General features: G+C 37.5%; 3 protein-coding genes across 4 annotated transcripts; 2 read left to right on the forward strand and 1 right to left on the reverse strand.

Annotated features, from left to right (window-relative positions):
- The first annotated feature begins 22 nt into the window (after positions 1-22).
- Positions 23-621, forward strand: LOC137935423 (uncharacterized). The gene is made up of 2 exons (XM_068780078.1): positions 23-447; positions 612-621. Exons 1-2 carry the CDS (start codon positions 23-25, stop codon positions 619-621), a joined length of 435 nt encoding a protein of 144 aa, XP_068636179.1.
- Positions 622-4,358: 3,737 nt separating this feature from the next.
- On the reverse strand, positions 4,359-9,242 carry LOC137934471 (cell division protein FtsY homolog, chloroplastic). Of its 2 annotated transcripts, XM_068778823.1 has the most exons (11): positions 8,892-9,242; positions 8,675-8,779; positions 8,481-8,554; positions 8,306-8,364; positions 8,016-8,053; positions 7,220-7,340; positions 7,058-7,126; positions 6,873-6,955; positions 5,677-5,745; positions 4,984-5,046; positions 4,359-4,890 (listed from the first exon to the last, which is right to left on the reverse strand). In XM_068778823.1, the coding sequence occupies exons 1-11, from the start codon at positions 9,213-9,215 to the stop codon at positions 4,777-4,779; spliced, it is 1,119 nt and encodes a 372-aa protein (XP_068634924.1). In that variant the 5' UTR covers positions 9,216-9,242; the 3' UTR covers positions 4,359-4,776. The 2 variants fall into 2 exon arrangements, with proteins under 2 accessions (XP_068634924.1, XP_068634925.1); XM_068778824.1 differs by lacking the exon at positions 7,058-7,126.
- A 195-nt stretch (positions 9,243-9,437) lies between these two features.
- Positions 9,438-12,474, forward strand: LOC137935094 (uncharacterized). The gene is made up of 3 exons (XM_068779754.1): positions 9,438-9,702; positions 9,782-9,925; positions 12,063-12,474. Exons 1-3 carry the CDS (start codon positions 9,505-9,507, stop codon positions 12,207-12,209), a joined length of 489 nt encoding a protein of 162 aa, XP_068635855.1. The 5' UTR covers positions 9,438-9,504; the 3' UTR covers positions 12,210-12,474.
- The last annotated feature ends 3,526 nt before the right edge of the window (positions 12,475-16,000 follow it).

Here is a 16,000-nt window from a genome sequence, read left to right on the forward strand (position 1 = left end):
ACTACATAGGTATTTAGGAACCATGGAAAATATTAGGTGCGGAAAAGTGCCTCCAGTTCTGAGAAAAAAGAAGAAACAGGTGAAAGATGACGTAGATCGAATCAAACAGGCTGAAAAAAAGAAGAGACGGTTGGAAAAAGCTTTGGCTACTTCAGCTGCAATAAGATCTGAACTTGAAAAAAAGAAACAGAAAAAGAAAGAAGAACAGCAAAGGCTTGATGAAGAAGGGGCAGCAATAGCTGAGGCTGTGGCCCTACATGTCCTCTGTGATGACTCTGATGATTCATGTCAGATTGTCTTGAAAAATAATCAAGGAATCAACTTCAACAAACGGGACCATGCTGGTAACATTGGCCTTGTCATGGGGGGTTGGAGGACAGGACCTGCTTATCAGGGATTCACCAAGTATTCACTTGAGGGGATGGGTTGGATTTCTGATGTTCATGGGTCAGCATGCAAATGGAATGATTGTGGAATAGGTTGGTCCTTGACCTCTGGCTTCCTAGGAAGAGATTTTCAAGCACCTTATTTTGAAGAAAGAAGCAGAGGGGGAGAGGTATCAGCTGGGCTGATTGCAGCTCAAGCTGTTTCATCACTTCAAATTGCTGAAGATTTGCGTAACAAAATCAATCTGTACAAGGGGGTCTGACCATATACGTTCTAATAATAAAGTTGTATATAAGTATTGCGGAATTGTCCCATCGTTGTCAAAGAAGAGTCTTGTTTTCACAGAAATATGTGGTGTTGCTGTGTCATGTTCTTGGATACTATAGTCTTGGTGCTTCTTACATGAAGCATGCTATTTTAAGTGATGCCAGTTAGTATGGGCAGGATGATATTGTACGATGTGTATTTGCATTGTGAAGTTACTGCTTGATGCTTTACTAATATCTTGCCAAAGTGATTTCCAACTTGTTGTTAAATTATGTTTGCTCCATTCAGAAAAAAAATATGTATGTTCACTCAGATGTACTCTAATTTGAAATCACTGTTTTTAGCATGAGGTCATATTGAGAGGTAAATCATCTTTGTAATGCTGCTAGAAATCCTTGCTGCCACTGTTCCTACCCGTGCTGCTATACTGAAGATTTCAGAATGTAGGATGCACCTCCATGTATATTAATGTGCAAAAATGCCATTTCTTGTCAAAAGTTTATGATTTGTATTGAAATCAGAACGAAGTCAAAGCATCGTTGTAGGTCTGCTTCACTAAAGGGTTTTTTCTTGTCAATGTGTAAGATGTTGCTGTGAAGGTTGATGCTCTCTCTATACCTTTCTTTTCTATTCTTAAATAAATTTAAGTTTCTTGATCTGTTCTTATCTGCACTATTCTATATTCTTTATTAGGAATCTTCTGCTGCGTTCGAAAGCAATGTGTGCCTAAAAGCTGGCTATCTAGCATGGTGGATGGGTTAATTCCCTGGCAAAGGCAGATGGGGTTTGTCATCAGTAATTCACTTTTTGGTGGATAATTCCATGTCTACATGTTCGAGTAATTCGCCTTTGGCGTCCTGGACCTTACAGTTAGTGCAGCAGAATGCGTCAGGGTACTTTGCAAGTCTCAACTTTACGAAACTGAAATCTCGTAGGCTGTGTTTTTTGAGGTATATTCAATGTCTACCTACGAAGACTTGTAATTTACAATTTACAACCAAGGGTTAATTATCGTCACCCTTCTAAGGATTACCAAGTTACAATCTACTGGGAGGAGTTTTGCTTGTCTTCACCTTGCTTTTCACGAGAGGGGGACGCTCCTCCTCGGTCTCTTTGTTCCATAAAGAGGTTAGGGAGGACAGACACTCCTCCTCACCCTGCTGCTTTCCATCTTTACTGGGAAAAGCCTCTCTAGTTGATGAAAGGAAACGTGAGGATGGGGCAAATTCCCCATCTCTCCAATCTCTTCCTGACAAACACATTGGCCAGGAGAATGCCCTCTGCCCCACCCTCCTCTTCCTTTTCTACTTGCCCTTTGTTGGTGGATGGAATGAGCAAACCTTGTTGAGTTTGGTTTTACCAGAATCGGTTACCTCACTCGATGATTTATGACATGAGCAAGGTTTGCAACTTTATGTTTGTCTGTGCATTGATCCTTCTTTGTTGCTTCCACTTCAATTCTGAAAAGAGCTCGGAGTGCCCGCTGAATGCGTGTTTTCAATTTCTTGAATCTGAATCTTCAATGAGGTAGGAAGCAACAGGAAAAGACCCATTTCGCCAAAAAAATCTTCGTAAAACAATAGGCAAAGCTGGCCTTGCTTGCATTGCTCCAGGAATTTCTCCCATACCCTCTCTGATCTTTCTAGTCTCTTACTCAAACCCTTCTGTTGGGTTCTGCAATGGTTGCTGCTGTTTGCCCAGTCCATCTTGTGTAGGAGTGGCTTCGAATCGAGGTGGCTTGCGAGCGGCTTGAGCTCGGTTCGAATTGGTATACCCGAATCTCTAGTCGAGTTTGAGATTTGGGATTGGTTCATTTAAATTAACGAGCAGAACTCGACCGAATCAAGGTTGGGTTCGAAAGTTCGCAAGCCAACTCGTTAATTTAACGAGTCTATGCGGGATTCGGGGGAGTCGGGACCGGATCTCTGAGCGGAGCTAGAGTGAGAGCGAGAGTGAGGGGGGGGAAATTCTTCCTCTGCTCGTCACCCCCGAGCCCCTTCGGCCGCTGTTGTGGCTGCCTCTGTCGCCGTCGACAGCTGCCTCGCCGGCCGCCTTCTGCCTTTCCGTCACCGTCGCTGTCGCTCGATTTCTTCTCCCTTGTCTGTCGTCGCTTTTGTTTCCATCGCCATCGCTCGATTTCTTCCCCCTCGTCTGTCGTCGCTATTGTTTCTGTCACCGCCACTTCTGTCACCACCGTCTCCGTTGCAGCAGTTATCCTCGACGAAAGTTCCTCACCGATACCGTTGGTTCCCTCGGTGTCGTTCCTCGTCTCGGCGGAAAACCAGAACCGTATAGAAAATTTTTGAATTAGTATTTGATAGTTGATGTTGTAATACTTTTAGCATGAGACAATTTTCATAGTAATTTTGTGTTTGATATTTTATTTAATTAAAAATTTATCGATAAGTATAGTAATATATTAGATTGATTATTAATTTTTATTTATTTCCTTAGAAGAGACAATAAGAGGTCCATTTAACTTTCCTAAGAAAATTTTAAAATATTGCTTGTAATTTTCAAATAAGTCACTAATAGTAATAGGATTTTATTTAAAGGTTTTTTCTTAGAAATATGTATCATAGGAAAAACATTTCTAGTTTTTCCTAGAATATAAAATTTCAACTAGGGGCACTACGGGGGCCATAGTAATTATAAAATAAGCTAGATAATATTTGGGGTAAAAAAAATTAATATTGGTGCGTTCTAATCTATTATTGAAAATTAATCCTGAACCTCTCCTATCATTTTTTTTAAATGTATGCATAATTTTATATATAATTTATTTGTCATAAATTTTATATAGTGTATTAAATGTAGGTTAAACTCGAACTCGGTTAAAATTATTAGGCTCGAGTTCGATTATAATTTTAGGTTCGAGGCTAGGGTCGGTCGAGCTCAAATTCAAAATATTTAAATCAAACTTGGCTTGAACAAGATTCAGACTCAGCTTGATTCGATGCCACCCTTATGTCCAATTTTAAGTAGAGGTCGTTCCCAATTTTATGTAAAATGTATATATAATTTTATATATAATTTATTTGACATGTATTTTTAAAAAATTTTAAATATATATTAGAGTTGGAACTCGAAATATTTAAATCAAGCTCGGTGAGGCAAGTTCTGGGCTCGGCTGGGCTGGATGCCACCCGGTGGCTAAGTTTTCAGGTTTCAAGACGGCCCAAACGGGTTTCTCCGGTGCAGAGCGACCGGCAGCTGAGGCATTTCCTGATGGTCGCCAAATGAAAGCCTTTTCTTGGAGCCTGGAAGCATGAGTTGGACGAAAGTAAAGCGTATTCCAGAAGCGGCTGAATCAGATGATTTGGATCTTCCTTCCAATCGAGACACGTTGTGCGATCTCACTCAGCAGTTCTATTCGTCTATTAACGACAAGAATTTGGAGAAACTGGACGGGTTCATTTCAGATGACTGTTTCTACGAGGATGAAGCTTTTCTTGACCCTTTTGAAGGGAAAAAGGTCACACCGTCAGTCTCCTCTTGCTTCTCACGCTTCCTTTCTCAGACTTGTTAGTGTTTGATTTTCCCACTAAGCCCCATTTCTGAAATCTCTTTCTGAAATTTTCTCAGACTTGTTAAGTGTTTGGTTTTCCCACTAAGCTGAAAATTTCATTGCTGTTTTAAATATCCTACTTGAACAGTATTCTTATGCTATGCTGAAGGAAAATGGAAAAATCTCATCTCAACAAATCTGATTACCACTTAAATCTTATGCAGGATTCCAGAACGAATCATATATCATTCAAGTTACATCCAGCATAGAGTGATTAATGACCTGAAGGCACAAACATACATCCAAGACAACCACTTTGGGTGACTCTTATTGCTACATACAGGTCTGCAATTCGTCTTGCTGTGGGAAAATTTTTACTCTGAATGGAACCGGAGTTTCTGTTGAACCTGCTCACCTTTCAAGTCTTACTTAGCATCTCCTGCACTTGAAAACTGGCCACTTTCTTCTTCCCCTACCTCAAACATGTTAAACAGATACGAGTAGAACCACAATCTTCCACAAGAATTCATAACCGTTGAACCCCAGATCAGCAGGAAAGGAAAAACAGGTGAACAAATCATCCATTTTCAGCATAATCAACTCATTTAAGATCGTCAGGCGAAGATGGCATTGACAAAGTCCTCTGCATTGAATGGCTGGAGGTCATTCACCCCTTCCCCAACACCCACAAATTTAACAGGGATGCCAAGTTCATCAACTACACTTACCTGCAAGTGAATTCATGCATTTTTCTAGTTCATTTGTGACCAATGAAGTTAATAAATAAAAGTTAAAGATGAACATGATATTTCAAGACTTACCACACAACCACCACGAGCTGAACCATCAAGTTTTGTAAGGATTAAACCAGTTATTCCAACCACCTATTGCAAAACTGGATTTGTTCATCAGCCTTTTCATGATATGACCATCAAAATCTTATCTTTAGGTTTGAATAATAAATCCCATATTAGAAGTAACAAGACAATAGAATGAATTAAATCAAGACCAAAATTTCAGTCCTTAAACAAACTTGAGTATCCCAAGGTCTACAAACTCTCTTTTCCCAAGGTCTACATTCAGTGCAGAATAAAAAGCAGTAAATAAGCACATAAAACAAGACAATCATTCACATCTTACGCCTGAAAGCTTGACATGGTAAGGGTACATTCCAAACACCAATCAGTATAGGTCTGTACCAACCTACTACTGAACTATAACCTTGTAAAAAATACCTTTCTTGGGAAAATAACATGGTCATAAAGAAGAAGCTAGTGAAGTGAGAAACAACCTGCAATATTAATAATGGGTAACAACTAAACAATTTTAAATTTTATCGCTTCTCAAACAGCAGTCATATATTAGGAATTGAGCTTTAAAAGTGACAATCTATATCTGGTAAATAAAATAGTAATGCTTTGGTGTTTCTAAATGACTGTTGATTTGTCCTGGATTAGGCCTTCTTTAACTCATTACATACTGTTTAAATTATACTTCAGCAGTGAAGTTTGTACCTCATTGAATTCCCTTGCTTGTGGAAGCATGTTCAGCCCCGTAGTACCATCCAAAACAAGAAGGATCTCCTGTTAGAAATTCAAAAACTATCTCAGATGATTAAAAATCAAGAACGATCTCCCTCTTTCAACCATCCCTTCCCCTGCCAAATCTCTACTAAAATCATGGTTAAATCTTTTCCACTCCCACAGTGTGTCCATTCCTACAGTCTCTCCCAAGACAGAGCTGGCTGCTAGACTTGTCAATTTTGCATCCGTTTGTTTTTTTCCCTTTTTCCTGCTCTACAGCAAAATCATGCTAGGAGGTAAAAGATGATCATGCACCTGTCATTTCCAGAAGCAATTCAATAAAAGTACATCTGCTCCATGGTATTGGTGGGTAAAAGCCCCACCATTCTGGAAAGAGGTATTAGTAAAAGCACATTTCTTCCACAGTATGGGGGTGTAAAGCCCCACTGTTCCATGTCAATGTACTCCACATCTCAGACTCAATAACTGTTTTTATTTATTTATTTTAATGTTGATTACACAAGCATACTACACCTCTTTTCCCCGGTGAGACTTGAGCCCAATATCTCATACTAGAAGAACCCTACCCCTTCACCTCTCTCTTCCCCCAACAGACACACATATGTGGTCATTGAGCCAAATACCCAACCAAACTGGCTAACTGGATATGAAAGTAGTCAATGGGTGCACAATACAACTTCGACATATGGATATGGCATTACTAGCTTTTCAGATTGTGAGTTTCATGGAAAAACATATCCAGATTTTCTAGGGATGAAAGTTCCTTTGTAGGATCTATAACAAGGGCTTAGACCCTCAATTCCACTAATATCTGAACCAACTCTGACTGGAATATGTTCAAGCAAGGTGCCATCGGAATTTTCTTTGTTGTTATGACTTCATAATTCTCTAGATTAATACTACCAGCTCTCTGCAGAACTATTCTCTCCAACCCCATTTGCATCTTTCATCATTGTACATAAGCCATCGTGTGAAATAAAAATATAAAATTTGTATCCTTTTGTAGTGAAAATTCAAGAATTATTTTGTTTGTTACTAATGCAATCATGGAGTGTAGTTGACCAATCCGTCATGTGCCTCACTGCCTCTTGAAACAACGGATTGAAACATCAAAATAAATTTAAAGGGAAAATAGAAAAAGATTTAAAAAAAAAAAACTGACATACATTAGGTGCACGAGGAACAACTTTAGCAATAGCTTTCTTGCAGGCAATCAACTCTTCCATGAGGCTGTAATTAGTATGAAGACCTGGAAAAGTCACCTTAATGAGTACTCAAGACATAACTGAGGAAAAAGCCAGAATCACTAAGCCACCAATAGAAGTGGATTTATGCTTTTTCCAATACTCACGTCCAGATGTGTCACATAACACAACATCAAAGCCTTCTTCTTTACCTCTCTTTACAGCCTGTGAAAGAACTAGTCGAGAAACTAATTTAAGATAGCAAAAAAAATGGACCAACAAAATTACATGGATTAAATGGTAAAAAATAATTTATGAGCTCTGAGTACCTGATGATGCTTTCACTTTCTCTCCTTCACCTACAACTATTTCTGAACCAGTCCTCTCAGCCCATATTTCCAGTTGGTCACTTGCAGCTGCCCGAAACGTGTCACCTGCTGCCATTAATATCTGTCACAAATTTAAATCAGAAAGATTGCAAAGAACAACAAAAAATAATAATGATAATAAAAATACAAGTAAATAATTCCAGAGCTGGTTTGCATTATTTTTTTAAACTGTATTTGAAAGTAATCCACCCATCTGAATACAACACACCTAGTGACAATATATCTCGAATTAATACATGAGAAAGAAAGAAACTTGTCAATAATTAAAAATAACACCAGATAAATAAGCCCTAGGCCCAAGTAAGAATAACATAACAGAAATAGTCAAAGACAAACTGCATATGAAGCTAGACTGACCAAGAAAAATGAAATATCAAATCCTTCTGCTGGATGGTTCTACAAAACAAGTGAAAATGTATTTTAAGTGCATCATTGGCCCATGTTAATTGTAGATTTGAGTGGTCCACATTTTTGTTTTGCTTTTTCACCGAAGCCCATGATTGTGCATTCACCTTTTTCATATACTTAGGTTTCACAACATCAAGAGAAAACATGGTAAAATAAGGAGCATTTTATAAACACATTATACATTAAAATTACATAAAAATATCGACTTACCTTTCTAAATGATAATACTTAAGTAATTTAATAGAAAAATAATAGCTAAGTTGATCATCTGAGGACAGATCCACCTTTTTGCAGTAATCTGCTATTCATTATGGAAGAGAATTCTAACCTTTACCCCTTCATTCTTTAATCTATATGCAAGTTTTCCTGCAAGGAAATAAGTAACATTTTGAGTAATAAGAACTCCTTCCCTTATCAAGATAAAAAAGACTTTTCAAGTTTCAAATTCCAATGAAGGTCCTCCATGATTTCTATTGGAGATATTTCTAATTCATCAACAAAGTAGTAAGGTGAGAAGTTATTTCAGAACATTTCCAAAAGATGCCGGAGCAACTGCAGCTAAAAAATATGATCAAGTTTTATTGGTGAAAGAAAGAGGTGGTTGTGCCAGCATATTACCGAGAGATGTTGTCTTCCCTCCTCCATTAACCCCGACTATCATAATCACAGCTGGCTTCCTAATGGTACAAACAGAACGAACATGCCCATGCACTATAAAATTAGAGTAGATCATGCCACATAAACAAAGGATGAAAAAGAGTGAAGCAACACCCATAGTTCTGTGGAATCAAACCTGAAGCCTAGCTGCAGTTCCGTCTTCTTAGCTTTGGTTGTTAACAAATCCAGAACACTTTTCTTCAAAGCTTCCTGAGAAGAGAAAAACACCAGTCCGACTCCATTAACAACATAATCTCATCACAAAGAAAACACATGTCCAAAAGCATTTTAGTTTCAGCTCAAACAAATTTTTTTTCTTAATTTCGGTACCTTAATTTCAGCTCCTGATTTCAGCTTTCCAGCTAAAATGTCACTTCGCAAGCTCTCCACAATCTTGATCGAAATCTTCGGCCCAAAATCAGACACTAGTAACACCTACAGAATCACCACAATCCCATACACATCATTGAACTCGAAAAAGAAAAACCGACTAAGAAAAATCAAAAGGAAACAGATTTAAAAAACAAATGAACGACCAGAAGAAAACCTCTTCGAGCTCGTCAAGGACACGATCAGTCTCAGCCAAATTCCAGTACAGGAGGAGCTCGTCGATGACGGCGAGGTTGTCCCTGGTTTTGGAGAAGCCTGAGAAGAGCTTCTCTACGTCGCTTTTGGCCTTCTCCTTTATCAAACGGCCAAGACGAGTGAAGAAGCCTGTCTGACCGGCGGAGCATTTGAAGCGGGCTGAACCAATTCGAGCCGGAGGAGTCCCTTCTGACTGGAACGGAGCTTGCAGGAGGGCCAAGGAGGTGGGCTTGGGGGAAGAAGGGATGGCGGTAGACGGTGAGAGAAAGGACATCGGAGAAGCCATGGGGAGCTAGGCGACGGTGGTCTAGATTTTGAGAGTAGGCGTTAAGCTCTACTCAGTCCTCGAGATCTCATCTTCTTCCTGCCAAGGAAGTGGTATTACGAAAATACCCGCGTATCACCTTTGCAGTAAGATGCTCTCGAATTTAAAATATTACAGTAACCTTAACCGTATCCGGTTAACCTGACTAAAACTACAAAATTAACTGCCGATTTGGACAATCCATCCTGCTCTGCCTCCTGTCGTCGAGTTGCTGTCCAGTTCTGGAATTTTCACTTAACCGAGACTCGGGATGGACGAACGCTCAGCGGAGCCGCCGTGGGTCTCTGCCGCCAAGGGTTTCTTCGAGAAACTGGAGTATCAGCGTTGCTTTCCAGATTTGCAGGCGAAGAAGGGTGCGCATTCTGATCTGCACTGCGGACTCCTTAAGGTCGATCGGGTCGAGCGCGGCAGAGTCTCCTTCTTCTTCACTGTCAAAGCCCCTTTCACGGTAAGCACTTTTCTTTTCTTAATCGATTCTTGTTTCTTCGGGTTCCACTGCTTCCGCCAATCCTTTGTTTGTCTTCTAGAATCATTTTGGCACCTTCCAAGGTGGAGCTGGTGCGTCGATTGCGGAAGAGGTGTCGGCGACTTGCTTGAAAACCGTTGCTGGAGATAAGGGGTTCTTTCTCGGGGAGTTGGCCGTGAGTTACCTTTCGGCTGCCTATCTCAATGTAAGCTCTCTGCTTCTACTTTGGATGTTTGAGCCCTTTGTACTAACTATGGCACACACACACCACAAGAGCTAGAAGATTGAGAGATTTACTTAGAAGGCACAATTATGCTTCGTATTGATTGCTTATTCTAATTGTTCATAGAGCCTATATTATATAAACTGTTTTATGGAGAACATTCCGCTCTCTCTCTTTTCCATGTAGAACAAAAAGGAAGGTCTACACATTTTTTTACTCCGGGCATTAAGCAACCTATTAAGGCAATTTTAACTGATTGGAAACTAATAGTAAGAATCATAATCTGTCTTAGTTCATAACTCAAGTTAATAACATTATGCAAAAGTTAACTTTACATAAACTAAGAAACTAACTTAGTTCATGGCTTCTATTAGCATCCTTTGAGGTAAGCCTTCTAATTAGATAATTGGCAATTCCTTTAGTTTATGATTTTATTGGTCTCCCTTAAACTAAGCATATCATACAAAAATTTATAGCAATGCTTGCTCAAATGGGACTTGTAATGGTCATCCTGCTTGCAAGAAGCACCGGATGTGGGACTGGTTCTTCCCTCTCAGTTCGCTTCTTTCTATGCATCTGCTTGGTTGTGACACTGTCCCTTCTTTTATGGAGTAGACTGACTGTTTCTGTCGGCTTGTAGCATCAACTGACTCTGTAACACCATCCATTGTCGACTTTGCCTTCTCCAAAAGTTGTTGCTCATGTACTTGAGAAGAAACTCAGCTCGTCAACTGACAGCTGAGACATATCCGTCAACTCTGTGATGTTGGTGGTTGTTCGTCATCAATTCCTTGAAAGGACAGGCAATGTAGGCCTTGACCTTGAGTTGACTTGATATTATCTCCTACATTGTGCAAATGTGTACAAATAATTCCTTTTTCTCTCAACTAGAAAATGAAGGACAGTATTTATTTCACAAGGCACAACTGTATTTTGTATTGATTGTTTCATTCTAATGGCTCATAAGCTGGCTCATAAGCCTACATATAAAACACAATCTGTCCACTTCTGTATGTGGGACTAAAACTAAGGTCCAAATATATTGAGCTAGACATTTTTGTTGGTCATTGAGCAACCCATTCAAGACTATATCAATACATTTATGGTATAAAATACTACATTGATATGGCAATAGATAATTCTTGTGAGCAGTCTAACCTAATGCATATCTGTGACACTCAAACTTGGATGACTACATGGAACGATTTTTGTTTTCTGTGTCTTCCCATTTCTTCTCTTTGATAGGAAGGAGAAAAAACCAGTATGGCCTGAATTCTTCAAATCACAGTAATTGTTACTAACTCTCCTTATTCAAATCTCCACAGCCTCTACTGTCCCCTTCAATGCATTTTTTTTCCAAATTCATGAAAACTTTTTCTATTAACAAGAAATTACAGCGTAAAGCAGAAATGATTTCATAAATTCAGCTCTAGTTTCTACCACCCAAAGACATTACAATACTGACGGATTTCTTACCCTGCTGTATTGATCCTACAATCTTGAGAGAAAGGCCTGGGGTTGAAGGGATATCTTGGCATTGTAGAGCCTCTTGCCACCTAATAATTCATCAGTTAAGGGATTTTCCATGGGTTAACTTCCAAGGACTATGGGGGTAGTCCCCTACCATGTTGCTTGCTACTGATATAAATACTATATATCATCATTTTCAGCAAAATACTATAAATATATTTCACACGTTGTAAGTTTCCATCCATGGGTTGATGAGAACTGGATTGTTCATTTCATCAAGTTTTTGGGTTGTAAGCATGACACCTTTCACCTCGCTGCAACTTGCTCTACATGACAGGCTTAAATGAGTAATTTTAGTATTTTAATTCTTTTGCTATTTTTAGTGCAGGAGGGCAAAGGTAGCGAATTGCTATTTGCACTTATTATTTAATCTTGCTTGCCATTTCCTAAAAAACAAAACCTTCATGTTGCTTGCTACTGATAAGAGTGGATGACAGAAATTATTAAGCAACCACTGAATGCCATTTTATTGAGTAACAATCTCCAAAAGAGTGGAGACTAGAATCTTTTTTCAAACACCTTTTGGCTTCACACAGATTATGACACATGCTACTGTGTATTATCTGAATGTAAGGAATTTTTTTCGCAGGCAGAGCTGGAGGTTACAGCATCTATTCTGCGACATGGAAGAAGTGTGGCTGTAACTATGGTTGAATTCAGGAACAAGGAGACTAATCAACTTGTTTATACAGCAAAGTGTACCTTCTACAGCTCCCGGGCTGTTGCTAAACTTTGAAAGGAGTGAAACTAGGTCATCTTCAATGTTGATTCTAGGTACGAGTAGTTTTCCAAATGCTTAGTGTGGAACTAAGTTATGTCAGTGTCTATCATTTCTATTCTGGATTGGATTCCATGAAAAGCTGATCAATTGTATATACTTTTAGTTGACATGAAAACTCCCAATATTGTGATTTTGTTGTTCATTTGCCCCCTCTATCGCCACAAATCTTATTGTGAACGATAATTGAATAAAAGCATCATGAGAACTTCACATGTCAAAACTTATTTTCCCAAAGATTTCAGTTGCAAATTGTTGAATGTTGATTTCTAGGGACAACACAAACACAAAGAGATCTCAAGTGAAGGAGAGAAGATAGGAATTTTAGCTCTTGGGAGAGATGAGAAAAGAAACCAAGGGAGAGAAGAAAAGAGAGAAAGGTGTATGGACGAATTTGAGCTAAGAGGAAGAGACTTGAATGTTGTACCCATGCCTTGAGGTTATATTTATAGTTGTGTGTGGTGTTTATAATTACTACAATGCCCTTAGGGCTACATGCTTCAAAAGAAAAATGACATACACCATCTTGCATAATTGTAATTTTATTCTATCTTTATGAAAATTTTCCTTATTTACTAGTTATGCCACCCTTACACATGTGGGTGTCTCTTAACACCCCCCCTCAAGCTTGTGTTTGTAACTTCATTTTGCAAATAATCTTGGTCAAGAAATTTGTGTACTTAACAAAAAAAATTTAATTGCCTTGCTTTGACTCATTTTTGCTTGTAATCTTCATCTTGTTTTCATCTTGTCTCCCCTTTACTTGGAGATTCTAGCCACATAAAACTTGATTACCATTACACGTGGAATTCTTCATTGTTGGTTACCTTTCTCATGTACTTCTTCTTCTACTAATTTTTACCTTTTGTCATGTACTTCTTCTACTAATGTTTACCTCCTGTCATGTACTTCGTCTACTAATTTTTACCTTCTATCATGTACTTCTTCTAACGCAAAAAGGGAAGCAAACAACCCATGCTAGAAAACACACTATTCAAATAACATAACACTACCATTTGACAGGGCAAGAGAGCTTAGCACAACAAATTAGAAAAGCCCAAAAGATTGGATGAAGAAAGTCATATGTCCAACTAACCAAAATAAAGAAAGGGTCAAAGAAGCAAAGTCATTTGACCAAGTCATAGTCTACCGGATATCGTGTACAAAAGTTTCAAACAGCCAAATAAGAGAATAATGAAGGTTAATTGTCTAACTAAAAGTCAATCAAACAACTGAAGAAAGAAAATTCAAAGTTAGAAGTCATATGATTTAACAACCGAAGAAGCAAAGGCAAGAAGCCGTGAAGAAAAGGAGGCATTACAAAAGCAGATTGCTTGAACTAAGGTTGATTGAACGAGAGAAAGAAAGAAAATTATATGTTTGAAGTTGTTCATCCAAGTGATCGGACAACCAAACCAAAGAAGTTGATCGCCTAGAAGAAAGAAAGAGGTGTCCAATGAAGATCCATCAACCAACCCAAAGTCAACCGAACTATATATTCTAGAAAAGCTATGGAATGAAATTGAAGGTTTTGATTGAACCAAGATAAGTTTCAAATTTTTGTGACCTATCCTTGTGATTAGCAGTTTATTATGAAAATATTAAGTATTTTGTCATGATTTTTTAATTAAGACAAAATGTCCCTTTTTAGCTCAATGGTTAAATATTTAACATTGAGAAGTTTGTTATATAAATCAATTTCTCTCCAAAGTTTATCTCTCAACTCCGAATACAAAAACAACTACTCCTAAGCGCACAAGTGCTTTGAAATCAAATTTAAAGTTTGGAATCATAATTTGAAAAACCACCTATTAAAGAACTAAGTATTTCTTGTGCTTTCACTTAAAAATATATTATATTCTTTATGGATCTAAGCTATTACTTAATTAGTTGTTGTATTCTTGAGAGAAAGGTTACAAATTGTGTAATTGTTGTTATTGAGCTTAAGTCCCTGTGTAGGCAAGTAGCCCTAAAAATTCATTTTTGGGTTTAGGCTTGGTGTTCTAGTAAGCTATTGTTGTAAATCCTTGTGCTGCTCTAGACAAGATTGTGTAATTTATTGCTGAAAAATTCCCTTGTGGATCTCGGTTGGATAACTTAGATTGTTGTTGTATTCCTATGTGGGAGTTAGCTTTTGTAAATTGGTTGTTGTGGTCAATTGAGTGACGTAAGTCTTTATATAGGCAGCCCTAGAATTGACTTTAGAAATAAATTGTAAATGTCAAACCAAACTTAGTGAATGTTTTCCTTTTTAAGCACATGTGCCACATGTATCAAAAGATCTCGTACATTGATTTTCTTTTTGCTCTTGATTATCTTAAGTATGAAATTTCATAATATATTCCAGAATAGAAGGAGTTAAATGTTGCTGAATTCAACAACTTTCTTGCCAAAATAAAAAATAAAAAATTATCCTCATTCCTTGCATCAATCAAGAAAGCATCAATAGAGGAAAATAAAAAAAGAACAGCCAAGGACAACAGTCTTTTAGGAGTTGTTCAACGAATTTAATCAAAGTATTGAGTAGAATAAATCATGGTTGCAGTAAATAACCAACTAAGCTTGATCCAAAATAAAATTTCCAAGAGCAAATACAACATCAACACATATAAACGGCCTCTTGATCGGCACTTGCATGAATGAAAGGAAACCAAAATCCAAAAACCTTATGTTGATTCATATGAAATGGCAACACTTAATCTTCATGCAGATGGGTAAAAAATTCTTATTCTCCGACCTTCTTCACGAGATTAACCATTAATAATCATCTCAACAAAAGAGGAGAAGGATATTTATCATGAATGAGCATGAGTTGCTCAAGCAAAGACTTCAACTTGATATGTTGATGAAAAACGTTTGATTAACACCTTAACCAAGGGACTTGGGATCCTAAAATTATTGCTCTGATACCATGTTGATTAGTTAAGAACAAAGTACTTTAGGAGGAGAAGAACTGAAGATGAAGTGGAAAGAGATAAGAGAGTAGAAAGAGAAAGAGAGAGAGAGGGGATAGTTGTTGAGCAGAGAATGAGAACCTAGGAAAGAACATTAGGGTTGTGAATGCATACCTAATCCTCTCCCTTAACCTCTATTTATAAGTGTAATAGTGTAGTAAGTACATCAATGCCTTTTATCCTAAGAAAGGTGGAAAATGGACAAAAAAAAACTTTTACATAAATGCCACCATAGATAAATTACATATTCTAACATAATTGATCTCCTCTAATCACGTAGAATTAAAATTTGATTAGAACATATTTCTTTATTTAAATGAGTCACAAGTTCTTTTTTCTTGGGATGAGAAAAGACTAATACAATTGCTAATACATGTACTAATTAGCTATTAATAAATTGATTTTTTTTTGGGAAAATTGACATATTGAAGCTGATTTTTTTGAACTGTTTGCATGATAAAGAAATTGCTCCATAAGAAACATAAAAAAAAAGGAAATTGGATTAGGTGAGGAAAACTTTATCCTCACCTATGTAAGAATAAGATTGCATTTTTATCTAATATAAGGTGCTATACCTTAAGGATAAGGTTGTGTTTATACTTTGCATTATTGATTCCTTGGTAATAGGATCATGTGTATCTCAATGTTTAAATAGGGTATGCAAGTAAATAACAACAAGAGAGTTAGAGATTATTAATAAAAATAAATAAATAAATTTAAAGATATTTAAATTGGATTTTATTTTATATGTTAAGATGAAAAGGGTTAAAAGCCTGTTTCTTAGAAGAGATGAAA

Source organism: Aristolochia californica, unplaced genomic scaffold (assembly GCF_029961685.1).
Source record: "Aristolochia californica isolate CCGP_79_NKW_82.1479 unplaced genomic scaffold, dmAriCali1.0.hap1 SCAF_6, whole genome shotgun sequence".
Lineage (NCBI taxonomy): Eukaryota > Viridiplantae > Streptophyta > Magnoliopsida > Piperales > Aristolochiaceae > Aristolochia > Aristolochia californica.